The following is a 19,217-nucleotide window of genomic DNA, read 5'->3' on the forward strand; positions in this document are numbered from 1 at the left end:
CCTGGCTAATTTTGTTTTTGTTTCTTTCTTTTCTTTTCTTTTCAACAGAGTGTTGCTCTGTGGCCCAACCTGGGGTGCAGTGGCGTGATGTCAGCTCACTGCAACTTCCACCTCCCGGGTTCAGGCGATTCTCCTGCTTCGGCCTTCTGAGCAGCCAGGATTACTTCGCCACCACACTTGGTTACTTTTTGTATTTTTAGTAGAGACAGGGTTTCACCATGTTGGCAAGGCTGTTCTCGAACTCCCAACCTCAGGTGATCCACCTGCCTCGGCCTCCCAAAGTGCTGGGACTATAGGCGTGATCCACCGTGCCCGGCAAGAGTGGTGATTTAGATGTGTGGGCTTTGGTAAAGAAAAGGTACAAGGTTACGATAATGCAAATGCAGAAGGCTTGAGATGTTTTAACTTTCTAGATAGGTGTCTTCACTTGGTAACAGACTCCCCTGCCTCCTCTCTGCCACCCCCCAAAATCAGCGGACAAAGCAGCCAGGATATGAATACAGTTTATTACGGTTTTCAGACTCCCATACGACACATATCTAAAGCTGAACATTGCAAACTGACGTTACTAGCAGCAATTCTCCCTAGACAGGAAGGGTTTCAGTTAATTTAGCAATTAGGAGTAAAGACAAACTTACAAATCACGTTTTTCTTGTAGCAGCTGGTATATGAGCAGTGAAAGTATAGATAGGTAGAGTCATTCAGGTTTAGCCTTGTCTAAAAAAAACATTAATAAGTTATGGTGCAGAGGAGTATCCCCAGGGTTGCCAAAGAGAAGGCTGATGTCTTTAGATGTCAGTATGAAACAAGCAAATCACTTTCAAGACATGGCTTACTATTTGCTTTACTGTCAGGACAACAGAAAAAGAAGTGGACAGCTACCCTAGATTCTAGCTCACACATAATTCAGCCAGATAATCATCATTTAAATAATACCCCTTGAAATTTCTCAGACTTTTCACAGCTCTAAAAACACAACATCAGATATAACATCATACATTTGTTCCAAAGGACTAAAAATCAAAAGCAATTGCAAAGTATTGGGAATCACTTTTATGGCTTTCCTAAGGGACAGTCCCCATCTTTCCCGGGAGTGTTTTTAAAGAAGCACTAACTCTGGTAGGTTATCAAACTATTTTTTATTCTAAATAAATAAAAGACTAACTGAAGGTCTCAGGTGTACTTATTTTTCTTCCCCCAGATCTTCGAACCATCCAAAACCATTTATTGACAGAGAGCTTTCATTTTTATTAGAGCAGTGCAAGATAACGTACAAACATTTGAAAAATACTCAAAATACTGAGAGTGAAGGAGGCCCAACCCTTCCTCAGAGCCCAGAAAACCGACAGGAACCCCAAAGGCTTATCTTAAATCCATCAACTCAATTTGCCAGAAAGTACTGACAGACCACCCACCTTTGCAACACAGGCCCAGGATTCCTGCATTTACAACCACTAAGAAAAGCCTTCTGGGAGAAGAAAAGCACAGACTGGTGAACATAAGTTACTGAAAAAGGGTTGACTACATTCTATATCTGGCACAGGAAAAGAAAAAAATTCAAACAGCTGTGAAACCATTATATTTACACCATGATACTCTTACATGAACCTTGACTTCCCTACAGCAAGTTTCATTCATAAAAAATACATAAAAGATTGGAAAGCTTTGGGGTAGCACCAGTGACAGCTAGCTGTCATTGAATAGTTTTAATTTTTTCCTAGAGGCAAAATTTAGAGAAAATTTAAAGAACCAATTTATAGAACTGATTCTATTTCATGATTTTGCCTTTGTCAGCTGCTATGGAAATGGTGCAAGCAGAAATATAAATAGCCATTCTGCAGCAAGTAAGTTTCTATTTCTTTTTTCTCAAAGGGTAGAAGTGGTACATCTCAATTTTTGTAAGGCTTCTGAAGATTAAGGACAGCTCATCGCTCATGACTTGACAATCTCTAAAGGAGCTCGTGGACTTTTTCACCACGAAGATAGACGGAGCCACTCCTATCCACAACTCATAGCAAGGATCTCTACGCATCTAGATTTTAACGCCAACGGTTTCTTGGCTTCCTGACTTGACATGCCCCATGCACAACGCACAAACAGCAAGGTACTGACTGGTCTAAAGCCACTCTTCCCCGGACACTGCTAACTCTGGCTAATCATCTCACAGACATCCTGCCTCTGATCATAAGATGGTCCCTGGAAGGAAGCATAAACACTTTCCAAATACTAGAGCAGACAGCCCAAAGTACAAGTTCTACTAATGGGAGAGTAAAAGACTCACCTCTGTATACAAAGAATGGCAAATGAAATTGTTATGAGCATAAAACCATATCTCCCCTTTCTTAATCACTTGTTATTATCTAACAAAGGTAGATACTTTTGAGAAGACCTCACCAACTACATAAGTATGCCTTGTGAATTGTCTTGAAAACATATTCCCATGTTTAAAGATTACTTTGAAGAGCCAAAGTTGAATGTTCAAAAATAAATACTATTCTTACCAAGTTTCCCAAGCCCAAATCCCTGGAGAATACGAGAAACCAGTTTTGTTGGTTTCCAGTATTTCAGTATTCAGTATTTCGGCTGCATTGAGCCCCCTCAGGTGAGCTGGTGGGAGTTCGCAGACTCCACCATTACTTTCCTCATTTTCTTTCCTTCTCCTGAGGAAGCCTTCAGTTATTTCCATAGCAACTTGTGATAATGTCCTAAATGATCACATTTTTTGAGTAGCACATATACTATTGGGACCTATTTTTTCTTTCTTTTAAACAATATCTTCAATAATAAAAGGGGGCTGGGCGGGGTAGCTCACGCCTGTAATCCCAGCACTTTGGGAGGCCGAGGTGGGTGGATCACCTGATATCAGGAGTTCGAGACCAGCCTGGCTAACATGGTGAAACCGCTTCTCTACTAAAAATACAAAAAATTAGTCAGCCATGGTGGCTGACCCAGTTACTCAGGAGGCTGAGGCAGGAGAATCGCTTGAACCTGGGAGGCAGAGGTTGCAGTGAGCCGAGATCGTGCCACTGCACTTCAGCCTGGGCAACAAGAGCGAAACTCTGTCACCAAAAAAAAAAAAAAAAAAAAAAAGGAAAGAAAGAAAGAGAGAAAGAGAGAAGGAGAAAGAAAGAAAGAGAGAAAGAGAGAAAGAAAAGGCAGTAATCTGTGAAAGTGAACTTTTGTTAAAAAGTAATTATCATGCTTTATATAAAACAGCACATTTACTAGATAGAATTCATTCCAGAACCACTATCCAGACCAAACAAACAAATGGGAACATATAGCACATAAAATAGATCATACACAGTTCAAACATAATTTTCATAGCCATAATTGTCATGTTGGGCAAAAAATGGTAAATCAACACTTATATGGCTATATGAAAATTATATGTAAACATAAAAACGGCATATGTTTAAATCAGGTTAGATTTAACTAGGCAGTGGAATGAATGAAAACTGATTATATTCCTTTTGAGTCCAAATTTCTACCTTATTGGGAAAGTAGAGTACATCATTCTAGCTGAGGGAGACGGCAGGCAGATGAGGATAGCCACACAGGTATATGTAGTGTTGCCTGATGATTAAACAAGACAACTATTTTGGGAACTGAGATTTCAGATACACTATTTAGAATTTAGACTGGCAGCTTCCAAAGATTACTGTTCACTTGAGTTTGTAACCTGGAACCTCCATAAACTTTAGTGCATCTGATCTGGCTCTAGAGTATACTTTACAATGCATTTAAAAATAAAAACAAGTAAACAAACAACAAACTTCCACAGATTGCCCTTTTGGGATGTGTCATTTTTAGACGCTCATTCTCCATTTGGTGCTACATATAAACCCCTTGAAAAGTGTAGGGGATTCTTTCTGATAACGATCAGAAAAGGGTGAGGTCTGGGATACAGCCGGAGCAGCAAAAAAAAGTTACTCTCCTCTTCCTGAAGATTCTCTTCTGAGAACTTCCACTGTCCCTTAGGTGGAAGGAACAGAATATGGAACAGTTCCAGAAGATATCGTTGCCTTCTGAAGATAGTTACAACAGGATCATAACTATGACCCCTAAGATTATTTTGTTTTTTGAGACGGAGTCTGGCTCTGTCGCCCAGGCTGGAGTGCAGTGGCGCCATCTCGGCTCACTGCAACCTCCGCCTCCCGGGTTCACGCCATTCTCCTGCCTCAGCCTCCTGAGTAGCTGGGACTACAGGCGCCCGCCACCACGCCCAGCTAATTTTTGTATTTTTAGTAGAGACGGGGTTTCACCATGTTAGCCAGGATGCCCTCGAATTCCTGACCTCGTGACCCGCCCGTCTCGGCCTCCCACAGTGCTGGGATTACAGGTGTGAGCCACTGCGCCCAGCTAAGATTACTTTTTTATGTAGCACCTGCCTTGCTTATAAGACACAGAATTCTTACAAAGCTATGAAACAGAGTCAGGAAAAATTACTCATGGCACTTAAACATGTTTAGAGACTGTAAAATGCCTTTCTTTATTTTTTGTCTCAATGCCCCTGTGAGGTAGGTGTCTGTGGGGAAAAAGCTGAGGCACAGAGGGGTTAAACCTGCTCACCTTTCATTGCGTGATGAGCCAGTGGTCCAGCTAGCAGAAGGACCAGGTGTCCCAGCTCCCTAAACTTTATTCACCCTGCTTCTCAGAAGGCTTATTTATGTTACACAACAAATACAGCAGGGGAAAGTTTTCTTTTCATACATTTTAACTAGTTGGCTCTTATTCCCACCTTGAACATGAGTTGTCTCAGATAAAACCAAATAAAAACAAAACAAAAAAATCAATATTGCCTAACAGTCTGTGTCAAGATGCAGCCTATTCTGCACTAGTGATTGAAAAAGCACAGAATATGATTCAAGTAGAAGTATTTGCGGGTGCTATGGTGTTCCTGTTACTCAAGCCAGGCTGTGAGTAAAGTGTCCCTTTAGACACCACCCACTGTACTTTGTAAGAACTTCTTTGGCCTGACACAAGGGAATACATCTACCACCTCTGTTTCATGGTGAACATTCTGAAAGATATTCTACACATGCTGGCCCTGCCTGGAAAGCGGACTCTCAGCCATGTGATGTGTATTACTGAGTTCATGAAGAACTCTTTGAAGCTGGACATGAAGGTCACAGTCTCCTGACATAAAGTTCACAGGACAGTTCACACTACGGACAGAGGGGCAATACCACAGGGTACATGCACTAGCACCATGCCACAGAAGTCAAAGAGAAGGACAAGAAGCCACCACACAAACATCTTAAGAGTCCCATCTGGTATGCCATTTGCAGAGGCTACCTCTGGTAAGGGGAAGACTGAAGAGGTCCTGTATTCCTTTCCATAAGAAGAAGAAGGATCAAAACAGAACACTCATTGTTGGCTGCTATGAGCATACCACCTATCCAAATTCCACCCCTATATAAGTTGGTCACTTTCCTAGATCTTGTAGATATTCAAAGACAATACATTTCATTTCTTCATCAAGAGAGAATCATGTCAGGCAAAATTCAAAAGTTAGTTACAAGATATGAATGCAGGGCTCCAAGGCAATTTACACTGCTACTCTTGGAATCGAATTCATGAGTACTCAGGACACTAGATTTTAGACATGCAATACTTCTTTTTGAGACTTTTCTTTCCCTTATAGTCTCTAAAAAGTAAATTCCACTCAAATTGTGACCCCGAAGTCTAATGGAAGATCAGATATTTGGTTTCAGGGTCTGAAGTAAATCACGATACCAAATCAGATGCATGTATCTATGTATGCTTTTTGCCTTGATATTAATGCAAATGCCCGCCCTCCCAAGGCCTGTCCTGCCCTTGAGCTCATCTTCCAGGGGGCTGAGCCTGCTCTGTCCTCTGCTTATGCAGGACCAGAGGGAATCATTCCAACTCAGAGTTTCACTGGGATACTAGGATACAGCATAGCAGCAATTCATGCATTTTATTTCTAAAAACCAAAGCCCAGGCTGAGCTGGTCACTGTGCAAGATGAACCAGCAGGACATTCTCGCCTCGAATGAAAATCTGATTTATGTGTCGAGTGAATACCTGCTGGTAATCCACTTTGGGCTTTCGCTTTTTCTTACGGGACTGGCCTCTGGAAAGGGTGGTAGCCCTGGAAACGGTACCTCCCACACTGGAGCCTTCTGTCCGTGTAGTCCTCCCTGACAGCTCTGACCTGGACTCCTCCCTTGCAGAGGCCTGCAGGGAAGAAGGGACAGAGCGGGAACGCTTGTGTGAGCCCCGGTCAGTGTCTCCTCTTCCCCACACTGAAGCCAACTTCCAAGTGGATGTCTGTGAGTATCTAGACAGAGTGGAATCTTCAACTGCAGACTTAGAATCTGCTTCCTTCTTGGAGGAATCTTGAAGTTTCAGTCGATCAAATAGCTATAAAGAAAACAATGATAAATATCAGCCTTCTCTTTAGCCTTCATCACCCTTTCAACATACAGAAAAAGACCAAATTCTTTAATTATGTTCTGTGGACTCCTTGCTTTGCAAGTTTTTAAAAGTTAGTAATAATAGCCGGGCAAGGTGGCGGGCGCCTGTAGTCCCAGCTACTCGGGAGGCTGAGGCAGGAGAATGGCGTGAACCGGGAGGTGGAGCTTGCAGTGAGCTGAGATCCGGCCACTGCACTCCAGCCTGGGCGACAGAGCGAGACTCCGTCTCAAAAAAAATAAAAAATAAAAAATAAAATAAATAAAAGTTAGTAATAAATCTCCTTTCTTTTTTTTGGAGACAGAGTCTCACTCTGTCACCCAGGCTGGAGTGCAGTGGCATGATCTCAGGTCAGTGCAACCTCCGCCTCCCAGGTTCAAGCGATTCTCCTGCCTCAGCCTCCCAAGTAGCTGGGATTACGGGCGCCTGTCACCCTGCCCGACTAATTTTTGTATTTTTAGTAGAGACACCCCGTCTAGCCAGGATGTCTCGTGTTAGCCAGGATGGTCTCGATCTCCTGACCTCATGATTCACCCGCCTCAGCCTCCCAAAGTGCTGGGATTACAGGTATGAGCCACCACGCCTGGCCATAAACTTCCTATTTCTAACTATAGTGCAGATAATACATATGTCAAGAGAAAAGGCTTATTTCTGTGGTATAAAGCTCAAAGACTTTCAAGTGTTGTAAGAGACAACTTGCTCCTCAAATAATATGCAGGTTACAAGCACAGACTCACTTGAGGTTCACTGGAAGCATGAAAAGACAAACTAAGGAAGACCTTGGTACAGGCACAACTGGTTTATAGCAACAGAGATTTCTCTCTAGGAAATCCTAGTCACTGGGCTCAGGGATCTTAATTCCTAAGCTGGAAAGCATGATGGCTCCTCAGGAGGTGAGGGGGAAACTGCCTACCCTAGTGAGAGTCAGTGAAGAATCCCGTTCATATGCTTTGCCTAGGACAGGTTTTCGGTAGGTCTCGTCCACATCAGTAAGTGCCTAAAAGAACAGCCCAAAAGGAAAAACATTAGACAGAATTAAAATTTTTTTTGTATAGCTTTTTCAGGGAAAAAAAGGCAGAATAACATCTATTCAGAGCAGAACTACACTTAACAGGTGACTCAGCTCCTAGGCAGAAGAAAATGGTGACACCTGGTACCTTCTGTGTAGTATTTTTAAGCTGCTATCACCATGTAAGATGGATTTCACCTACAGATGGTAAGGGTCTTTATGATTGCATGGTAGAAGGTCTTAAATTTCAGTGTGCAAGAATATCTAGGAGGTTTATTAAAATATGAACCCAAAGCTATTCTGCTGGAGATTCTGTTTTGGTAGGTCTGGGATGAAGCCCAGGAACCTTTTGTTTCAGCCAGAACCCCAGGTGATTCTGATGCAGGATGGCTTTAGACCCCACTTTGAGGAACACTACTGCTTCTTTACCCTCTTCAGTTTCTACGTCTTATGAAAGCAATTAACAGAAATTAACTAGGGTTACGCACAGACTTGCTGGTGAGTTCTCATCACCGAGAGCAACCTCACAGGACAGCTGTTAGGACCAAATGAGATGTCTAAGACTAATTCCTTTGAAAAGTGTAAATCACCCTACAAATACAAGTTGACAGTACTGTTATAATCACCACTATCGCCTAATACATTCTCTTCAATTATTTCCTTCAAAGGTAAAATTATCATAATAAAACATTTTTCCCTACATTTTGGAAATGAGAAAACTGAGGCTCAGAGAAATCATCTTGCTTACAGTCACACAGTTACCAAGTGGTGAAGCTAGGATTCAAATTCCATAATGGTTGAAAACATGGTTTTAGGAGTTAGAAAGACCGGGGAAAAAGTTTGACACTTCCACTTACTAACGGTGTGATCTGTGAGCAATATTCCAATCTCTCTAGACTCAATTTCTTCATTTGTGAAATGGAACAACTCATTCATTGAGGTAACATATGAAGCCCTCAGTATAGTATCTGGCACACAGCAGGAACTCAATATATGTTAGCAGCTACTGTTCTTTTCCAGGAGGATGCATGGATGGGGATGAAGCACAGGGAAAAGGAAAGTTGGAGACAGAAGACCAAATGGAAAAGAAACACCAGAAAGCTCTGGTGGTTTTTTTTTTTTTTTTTTTTTGACAGAGTCTTGCTGTGTCACCCAGGCTGGAGTGTAGTGGCACGATCTTGGCTCACTGCAACCTCCACCTCCCAGCTTCAAGCGATTCTCCTGCCTCAGCCTCCTGAGTAGCTGGGATTACAGGCGCATGCCAACAAGCCTGGCTAATTTTGTATTTTCAGTAGAGATGGGGTTTCCCTATGTTGACCAGGCTGGTCTCGAACTCCTGACCTCAGGTGATCTGCCTGCCTCGGCCTTCCAAAGTGCTGGGATTACAGGCGTGAGCCACCGCACATGGCCTGGTGGTTCTTAACTACCTCAAATTATAGTTGTGCTATTACATATCGCTTCTCTCCTACAAATGTCTAGAAAAAAAGACAGTAAGCCTCTAGAAGGCTAGGAAGTGTGGCACACTCCCTCATTATAAAACCACCATGCAGCCGGGTGCGATGGCTCATGCCTGTAATCCCAGCACTTTGGGAGGCTGAGGCAGGCAGATCACCTGAGGTCTGGAGTTCAAGACCAGCTTGGCCAACATGGTGAAATCCCATCTCTACTAAAAATACAAAAATCAGCTGGGCATGGTGGCAGGTGCCTGTAATCCCAGCTACTCAGGAGGCAGAGGTTGCAGTGAGCCGAGATTGCGCCATTGCACTCCAGCCTGGGCGACAAGAGTGAAACTCTGTCTCAAAAAAAAAAAAAAAGACATCATGCAAAATGCTTTGTTTACTGATGTCTGCTTCACCTCTATCCTTATTTACCTTCCCATGTACTGTAGAGTGCAAGTTCCTTTCTGAAGCTTTTGTACCTAGCATGGGGTTCAGCCAAAGTGGGAAGTCAATAAATGTTTTTAAATTAATGCAAGAATGGTTGGTAGAAAATCAACTAAAAATTACTAAACCAATAAAATAACTGGTCCTTAAGGCTGGGTTTTCTCAACCTTGGCACTAATGACTTTTCAGACTGGATAATTATTTGTTGTTGAGGGACTATCAACAACAAGCCTGTACTGCAGACTGTTTAGCAGCAACCCTGGCCTCTACCTATTATATGCCAGTAGTATCCCCTCCTACAGTGGTGACAATAAAATGTCTCCAAATATTGACAAATGTTCCCGGGAGTGAAGGAAGAACAAAATCACCTTGGTTAAGAGCCACTGCCTTAAGGAGAAGGAAGCAATAAAAAGACCTTTTTTGATGTTGCCCAAAAGCATGCAAAAATTTTAATTCTTCTGAGAAGTTATTTTTTGGGTTTTGCTTAATGCAGTTACTCAGGTCCTTTAAATATATAGAATATGTAATCCGTAGGAGGCTCTCCAGCCCTGTGAGAAAGGCTTAATTACCATATTCCAGAACTTGTCAAATGCAACAAGGAAGCCTGTACAGACGCCCCGAAGTCCCTTGAAAGTGCGGATGTGAACATTCACCTTCACCCCCTCGCGGATACAGCGATGGAGTTCACCCAGAGGGCTGCCTTCGTGCACTGAAACGAGAGAAGATCAGGACAGTTTTAACATCTGCCCTCATTCCCAGAATGAAGCCAAGACCACCCAACTTCAGCCAGCAACATGAGGCCCATGGTAGAGTGACAATCTCACTATTGGAACAGGGAGGTCCAATGGGCAACATGGCTCGTGCGGTCAACACACACTGACACGAGACTAGATTCCAACAGAATGAGGATAAACCATATGTACTGATATCAGCCAAATGTTTCACCACCAGTGTATCTTTTATTCTACGATGTCGCTGATTCTAAGATGAACTATCACTTAAAAACTTCTTGGGTGGGCCGGGTGCAGTGGCTCACACCTGTACTCCCAGCACTTTGGGAGGCCGAGGTGGGCAGATCACCTGAGGTCAGGAGTTCGAGATCAGCCTGGCCAACATGGTGAAACCCCGTTTCCACTAAAAATACAACAATTAGCCAGGCATGGTGGCCCATACCTGTAATCCCAGCTACTCAGGAGGCTGAGGCAGGAGAATGGCTTGAACCCAGAGGTGGAGGTTGCAGTGAGCCGAGATCCTGCCACGGCACTCCAGCCTGGGCAGCAGAGTAAGACTGTCATAAAAAAAAAAAAAAAAAAAAAAAAAAAAATGGCCGGGCACGGTGGCTCACACTTGTAATCCCAGCACTTTGGGAGGCTGAGGCGGGCAGATCACAAGGTCAGGAGTTTGACACCAGCCTGGCCAACATGGTGAAACCTGTTTCTACTAAAAATACAAAAAATTAGCTGAGAGTGGTGGCCCATGCCTGTAATCCCAGCTACTCAGGAGGCTTGAACCCAGGAGGTGGAGGTTGTAGTGAGCCGAAATCGTGCCAATGCACTCCAGCCTGGGTGACAGAGCAAGACTCCGTCTCGAGAAAAACACACACACAAAATGTATATATATCAACAGCGAGATCCTTCTCAATTCTGTGCCTTAAGACAATTCATGAACACACACCCAGCTTGAGTCTTCCAAAAAACCAAAAGCTTTGTTTACATGTTCAAAGGAAACAAAGTACACTCTGCCCTTAAACATGTGCAATCCTGTCAGAAAGAAAGGCCTTTGACGCCACCAAAGCTACTCCATGCACAAGCTCTCTGGAGTCACTAGTGTTTCTGGGAGGAAAAGCACTGGTGGTAGCCCAAGCCCTGATGGTGTAAAAGACACCTGCTGAGTATCCGGCTCCTATGACACTACTAATAAGCATCACATGAAAAGAGCAGGATAAGGATTTATGGGAAGAATATTGGGACTATAAATTTCAGCTTTTATTATGAAGGATTCTCTTCTCTGAGCGTGGGAGCAAAGATGAATTTTATTTTTATTATTTCATGTTAACTCAGCTCTCACAATATGCTGGCTATGGTATATAAAACCTCCCCAAAGAAAACCATACACATTCTTCTTTTTTTCCTGAGACAGGGTCTCACTATGTCACCCAGGCTGGAGTGCAATGGCACAACCACGGCTCACTGCAGCCTTGACCTCCTCGGCTCAAGCGCTTCCCCTACCTCAGCCTACTGAGTAGGTGGGACTACAGGCACGCACTACGCCCCCCCCCATCTCTCTTTCTCATGCATACACAGTCTCAGTCTTTCCCAAGTTTGCAAGGCAAAATTCTGTAGAAAGTTTATTTGTTTTTGGTCAGGTCTTAGAAGTCTAGATATATAGAGATTTGGCATTGACAGTAAACAAATGAAAAATCTCTCCTGCTTTGTTTCTAGTGGCATAAAGAACAACAGCCCTGCACTTCAGTTTGGATAACTGAATTGGTTCCTCCTGAAGCCATCTTATCCCTCTGTCATAGATTGGCTTATAAATGATGGCTGTGATAAATTAATAAAAGATTCTTAGAAGAAAATGACTTAGCAGACTAGCAGGAGGAGTTTATCTCAGATTACAGGTTTGGGAATAAGTCAGAGTTGGAAGCAACATGAAACAGTGACCTTGGAAAAGACCATGAGAATTTTGGTCTGACCATCACCATTTACCTCTCTTCTAGCAGTAAAGTCCTTTGTACATTTGCTAGCTAAGGGTGTGTGTGTGTGTGTGCATATGTGTTATAGGCCGTATTAAATCAAGCACTGTAAACAACTTTCAGGTCACTATAACTAGTTGTGTGACCCTGGTGAATAACTTTTTCTTTAAGGTCCAAATTTCCTCATTCATAAAATGAGGTTAAGATAGTTAACTTGTAGATTTATTTCAGGACTAAGTCCCAATAATTCAATTTCTTAGAAACTGATCACATGCCTGCATTATTTCCTTTCCTACACATACATATATACTGCCCCCTGCCCTACAGATGTATGTGTTTACACAAAGAGTGGAAAGACTATTCTTTTTCTAACTTGGAAAAAAACAGGGACATTACTTCTTTCCCACACCTCCAAAACAGAGAGAAAGGGCAATCAGGTATCTTAGCAACAGTCTCTTATTCTAATTAAATAGATAGCAAATTCAGGTCTTTCAGTTGGTCTTTCTCAAATGTGTAGCTTTAATTTTTTTCTTCCAAAGATTTAATAAGGTGTAATTCTAGGAAGCATTGCTCTCCTTGTATCCTTGTGTGATCAAAAGTGCAACACTAGCACCACCTATCAGAGCAAACCGCCAAGGCAAAACTGAGCTCCCCATTCTGAATCAGAGTGCACATTCTCTTTCCAGCCGTCTCTGTGGCAAGCTCCAAATGGATGGGTCAGGTTTCTATGACAAAATATGACAAAAAAGCATACGCCTTATCTTTGGAGAAAGTTACTCTTCCAATCCCCTTCTCTACTGCCATACCCTTCCACATCCAGGTCATTTTCAGCTCCACTCTTCCTTCTCCTGCTACATGTAAATTATACATTTAAATTTAAATTTATAAATTTAAAATAACTGTTCTCAATCATGCCCTTCTTTAAAGACCTAAAACTTACCTCTTACAGGAACTCTTGTTTTCCTTAGAAATATTTAATAGGAATGTAGGAAGAGAAGCCATGTCTGTGTCTCAGGTGGCGGCAAAACAAGATGGTGGATCCCCGTGCCATGACCCCAGATGCAGGGCTTATACGCTATAGGGAAAGGGTGATTCTGAAGGGATGTGTACGACAATTGAAGTAAGAAAACATCAAGGTTGTTCTCATGTAAGGACAGGAGCTACAGTAAGTACATGCTCTTACTCAAGGAACAACAGTAAATTTGAAATCTTAGAGGCCTTCCCAGAATTGGGTTTAATCAGAAGTCAACACGGTGGATTAGCATTCAAGATGGAGTTGCTTTAGCCTCCACAACCACCTATTCAAAGGAAATTTAAGGACAAATCTGTATCTACATATATATCTCCAAATATACAAAGTTATTAGCTCATTAGGGCATAGGCAGCTCCCCAGATTCCATAACTTATTAAGGGCCCAGAGAAATGAAACCACAAACTGTAACAGTCACCTTATGAGTCTGCAATAGAAAAATATTTTTTCTTTTCTCTGAAAATAGTTTTAGTTGCCATTCTATAGAAGGGTGCCATGACAGATTTAAAGCACAATGTTTGAATCAGTTACCTGGCAAAGGCACACCAGTGTCTTCCCTATTGTGATGCTATGTCAAACTGGCCTAAACACACACACACACAGAGCAGTGTGGTGCAGAAATCATCTGAGGCTATTCTTTAGTTACACTGGAGACAGATGCAATGAGCCGAGAAAAGTGACAAGGCTGAATTTTAAGCTTGGCCTTTTTTGAAGCCTAAGTACCCCTGTTCTCGGTTTTATGTAAGTCATACTCATGTACTTTTGGCAACCTCTGTGTAACAGAGATGCTGTTCAAATTTGAGAGTTCACTTTACTGCTGTATGCAGGGCTCAGATGTTCTTGATTTTGCTTATTTTCTTGCTCTTTATTTGCAGGTAGTGAAATCAAAGTTATCCAAAGAATAGCACTTTATTAAAATGAAAACATCAAGACACCATATTGTGGGAAATTATTTCAGCAATCAAAGTAAACTACAACAACAGGACTCGAACAAATTTCCAATCGTGATATTATGTCAGAGACCCAATAAATCAGGTTTGTTTTGAAATCCTTCTCAGCAGGATGTGTGTGAGTAAAAGGACTGTGTAGGCTCCCTGCAGGAGAACTAAATTTGGAACTGGAGACAAGCCATTCACCTAGACAGTGGTCTAGAAGCCAAACCCTGCATGTCACATGCATTTTGGATTGACCACACACACTTGTTCACACCGGCACATGCTGCACACCAACACACTTGTAGCTAAAACAAAGTAATGATAACACTTTTTCTTACAGCTTTATAATGTCAAGACGTTAGCTTCAACACACCAGTTCGTTTCACAGTGACAGATATACCTAGAAAAAGCTTGCTTGAAGCATAATTATAAACCAGAACCGCTGTGGGTCAGGTATGGTGCTGCGATACTAAGGAGAAATATAGACACTAGAATTATGTGGAAAAGAGGATGATAATGCTCTTTAGTCTTGTCTTACCATTCTCTATAGGCACCTCAATATTAAAAAGGAGGAAAAGCAATTACATTCCACTTGCAAGTAGAGCTTGTGCTTGAGTTCTTTACATGGAGAAAATGTGGTATCAATGATGGCTTAGGCTTAATGATTATGAAAAACCTTTCCTCCTATGCTTTTTTTTTCTTTAGTATTCCCAGTATTGCAACAGCCTCCTATACTTTTATTATTACTTTTGAGACCTCTTATCACCTCTGTAGACATCCCTATGATGTCCCTATGATCTCGGCTCACTGCAGCTTCCACCTCCAGGGTTCAAGCGATTCTTGTGCCTCATCCTCCTGAGCAGCTGGAACTAGAGGCAGATGCTGCCACGCCCAACTAATTTTTGTATTTTTAGTAGAGACAGGGTTTGATCATGTTGGCCAGGCTCGTCTTGAACTCCTGGCCTCAGAGATCCGCCCGCCTTGGCCTCCCAAAGTGCTGGGATTACAGGTGTGAGCCACTGTGCCTGGCTACTTTTAAAATTTTATTACTGCAAGGAAAAGAATAGGACTGCTCCACAAGGGAATTCAAAGAGATTCTATGACAGAGATACAAAGCGAAACATTTTACGGTTAAAACACCATTACACTTAATTTTGCACTCCTTCCACACCGTCCTGTCTGTGAACTTGGATGGGTAACTTGGATCTGAATTGAAGAAATACAGCATTTTAAAGTCAGCAACAAAATGTAGCTCCTCCTGTATTCTTCATTATGTTTCATTGATGATATGACCTAACAAAGCTTCTGTTTGCTGTTACAGCCTGATGTAACTTACATTTTATGTACATTTTTGCAAAGAATTAAGCATTCTCAAATGCATAGGCATTTTTTTCCAGAAAGCATTTGTATATGTCCACAAATAGTTTTATCTTACTGGTATCTATATTTTGATTTTTCTGAGCAACTGTATCCAATCAGAGTTTAGAGTAGGCATATTTTTAATTAAAACTGTGGCATACATATAAAATATACCTAGTTCTTTTCTTTTTCCCTTCCAACTTTTGTTTTTGGATCAGAAGGTACATGAAAAGTTTGCTGCATGTGTAAATCGTGTGTCACTGGGGTTTGGCGCACAAATTATTTTGTCACCCAGGTAGTGACCATAGTACCCGATAGGTAGTTTTCTGATTCTCACCCCCCTCCCACCCTTCACCCTCAAGTAGGAACTCTTTCTTGAATAAATCCAATCCTCACCCATGTTTCTGTTGTTTTCTTGCTTTCTGAAGGTCAACTCTGTGTGACGTCAACACCTGTCTCTCATGTACACCTAACTGTCTGCAGTGCCATGGTGAAAATTTTCAGTATGTAGGGCACATTCTCTGAGATCTTAATTCCAGGGGTATACTTAATCACAAGAAGTTGACAAAGCTGGTCTTCACACACTGTCATATCATTACAGTAAAGTGCTCTACAGGGAAAGCCAAAACCACCCACCACATAGCAATACACAGGAATATTCCTTTCCCTTGATAATCTTGGTAGCAACGCAATAACTGGTAAAATAGAAATAAATGTTGCAATGAGACTTGGAGTGCATTTCAACTACCTAATGGTGGCAAACTGCTCTCGTTTTGGGAACATGCATACTGTCTTTGTGTTACAGCCGGGCAAGCAAGCCGGGGTAAATCCTAGCTTGGGCAGGGATGCTGTGGCATGGTAAGACATCCAGCAAAGGCACACATAACAGCACACAGCGTTTCAGGATGTTTCTCTCTTAATAAACAAATTTCTAGGAAGAAAATCAGTCCCTTGCTTGGCACACCTCTCCATCCAAAAGGCAGTGACTTAATAAGGTAACAATTTAATTATCAGGATACAGATGCTTTGAATGGCTAAGTAGGTCATTGTGTTCACAGGGCAGATGTCAGAATTGCTTGCCAGATGACAAAAGAGATAACCCTAGGCTGTTTTTATTCCATTTATACAAGACCTAACTCACACATTAGAGCCTCTGCTGTTTACAGCTTTACTCTAAGGATCTATTAGGAGGCTCCAAGAAATTCCCTTGTGCCATTTACACCTTTAGAACTTAAAATAATCTGCACATATGGTAATATGAGCCTGACAGACACAGTCCTGCACCCAGACAGGCAGAGTGGCTGTAAAACAGCGTCTGTTTTAGTGGCATTCTGTGCCTGCTGCATTTCAGCACTTGTGACTTAGTAATGTGAACATATGTGTATTAAGACCCTGCAGCCCTTCTGCTTATCGCACTCAAGGAGGAGCTGTCAATGTACAGGGGTTATGGGATTATGCGCCTGTGCTATCTGAACAGATCTCCCCACACTCCATCCGATCATCCTCAAATCCCACTGACCAAATACTCTCCTTCCCCTAACATTGGCTGTGCTCTCCCCCCACGTCTCCTTTTCCGCCCCACCTTACCTATCACTGTGGTCTCTAAGACCTCTCATCACCTCTGCAGACGTCCCCATGATGTCCCCCAAACTCTGTAGCCCCCGCCACCTCTCCAGGTCCTCCATCAATCCTGTAGACCCTCTCCGCAGGCTCATCACCTCTGACCCTTCCATGGGCCCCGATTACCTCTACAGACCTTTCCCACGGCTTCTTATCACCACTACAGCCTCACCACTCTCCCTCTGTTGCTCCTACAGCCCCTTTTCTTACTCAGAGGGACCCTCCCCACGCCGTCATTACCCACATTACTCAAGCAGTTCCACCCCACAGTCGCTGATGATCCCCGCAAATCTCCACCAAGGCGCTCCCACAATACGTGCAGACCCGCGCCCGGCCACCGCCGCCCCGCAGACGCCCCCTCGGCCGCCAGCTTCCGGACGGTGGCGGCCCCGCTTCCCGCCCGGCCCGCGGACTCACAGGGCATTCGCGTGAGCACGTTGCGTGGCGCCTTCCTGCTCCGACCGGGACCCCTCCGGCCCGCTCCTGCGGCTCCGTCCCCTTCCTCTTTGGCCACCATGAGACGGCGGAGACGCTGGATGCGCTCGGGGTCCGGGGCGGGCGCGTCCGGGCGGCGGCGAGTCCTGCCTGAGGGCCCGGGTGCGGAGGGAACCCCCGAGCCCGCGGCCGCGCCCCGAGCCCGCCCGCGCCCGCGCCCGCCGCCCCGGACCCCGGTCCTGAGGAAGCTCTCGTACTCCGCCACGTTGTTGAAGCAGGGGGCATTGGGGTAGGGGATGGGAGGCAGGCGGGGCGCGTACAGGGCCAGCAGCGGGTCGAAGCTGTCAGAGCTGACATCCAGCCGTGGGCTGGGCGGGCGCGCGGGACTCGCGGCGCGAGCCGACCTCGCCCCCCGCTCCCGCTCCTCCATGTTTGAAAGGCCCGCAAGCCGAGGCCCATGGGAAGAAGGAGTGGAGCCGCCAGAGGGCGGCACTGCGCAGCCGCGGCGCGGGGTTGCACTGCGCCGACGCGGCCGCCGGAGGGCAGCACCTGTCCTCGTTCCACCCGGGCCGGGGGGCGTGGTGCGCGACTCCAACCAGCCCGCGCCTCGCACCGCCTCCGCCCACGGCTGACAGGTTAACGCTGTCGGCTGCTGCTTGACCTGCTCCAATGCAGTTTCCCCGTCTATATCATTACCACTTAGGGTGTTTGTTAATACTCCGGGTTCCCCGGGAATGAGCTCGGGATCGCATCCTAGCTTGAGCTGGCAGGAAACGTCTGGAGGAAGGCAATGAATGTCTCAATTTGCTTCCATGCTGAGTACTACTGATGGGATGGGAAGAATAGCCTACCTGGGCTCAAAGTATTTAGCGTCTTTCTCATCTGAAATATGATATAAATAGTACCTACCTTATAGAACTGACCTCAGGATAGGGATATACTGCCTACAGAGCTCATAATAGATGCATGTCGGCCAATACTGGGTGTCTGTCCTCCATTCCCTATATCCTGTGCATAAACAAATTTGTGCTTAGTATCAAAGAAAATTCATTATATCACTGTCTTTCTAAGCATTGGTAAGCAATTGGAAGAAACGAGGATCCAGCTCTTGGAGGAAACTATGGAAAATTCACAAGACCGGATCATACCACTTGCTACTTTATAGTCTCAGTTCGGCAAAATATTTTTTGGTTGATTTTAAAATGACAGTCTACTCTACACGGAAGGCCCAGATACAACCTTCTCATCCATCAGAGCCAAAATGTTTCCACTCACCTACAGGCCACACATCACTTGCCCATCACCACATTCTCGAACTGCCATCAACTAGTGTTCTCTGTACTAGTTGCTTTGTGTACATTTCAGTTTCCTTAAGACTTAGAGAGGATGTCTCCAAGAGAATACTGGAGAGTACCTTAGAGAACAAGATGAAAATTAATATACAACTGTGAAATATATACCTTGAGATGAATGCATACTACTGCAAAGATAAAACTATCAAGCAGGCCGGGCGCAGTGGCTCACGCCCGTAATCCCAGCACTTTGGGAGGCCGAGGCAGGTGGATCACGAGGTCAGGAGTTCAAGACCACCCTGGCCAAGATGGTGATAGCCCGTCTCTACTAAAAATACAAAAAATTAGCCGGGCATGGTGGCACGCGCCTGTAATCCCGGCTACTCTGGAGGCTGAGGGAGAGAGTTGCTTAAACCTGGAGGAGCGGAGGTTGCAGTGAGCCGAGATTGCGCCACTGCACTCCAGCCTGGGTGACAGAGCAAGACTGTCTCAAAAAAAAAAAAAAAAAAGAAAAAAAAG

General features: G+C 44.0%; 1 protein-coding gene across 8 annotated transcripts in view; it reads right to left on the reverse strand.

Annotated features, from left to right (window-relative positions):
• LSM11 (LSM11, U7 small nuclear RNA associated) overlaps positions 1-18,279 on the reverse strand; it is a 31,732-nt gene extending 13,453 nt beyond the window's left edge. The window contains exons 1-6 of one of the 8 annotated variants that reach the window (XM_033180459.1): positions 17,389-18,279; positions 9,986-10,041; positions 7,354-7,437; positions 6,051-6,389; positions 639-717; positions 27-342 (exon numbers count right to left, since the gene is read on the reverse strand). In XM_033180459.1, coding sequence (XP_033036350.1) covers positions 251-342; positions 639-717; positions 6,051-6,389; positions 7,354-7,437; positions 9,986-10,041; positions 17,389-17,836 — 1,098 coding nt within the window. In that variant the 5' untranslated portion in view covers positions 17,837-18,279 and the 3' untranslated portion in view covers positions 27-250. Of the gene's footprint in view, positions 1-26; positions 343-487; positions 718-4,078; positions 6,390-7,353; positions 7,438-9,901; positions 10,042-17,388 lie in introns of those variants that run through there. The other 7 variants (XM_033180456.1, XR_004429966.1, XM_033180457.1 and 4 more) reach the window with 7 other exon arrangements.
• Positions 18,280-19,217: the final 938 nt, after the last annotated feature.

This window comes from Trachypithecus francoisi, unplaced genomic scaffold (assembly GCF_009764315.1).
Source record: "Trachypithecus francoisi isolate TF-2019V2 unplaced genomic scaffold, Tfra_2.0 Lachesis_group2, whole genome shotgun sequence".
Classification (NCBI taxonomy): Eukaryota; Metazoa; Chordata; class Mammalia; order Primates; family Cercopithecidae; genus Trachypithecus; species Trachypithecus francoisi.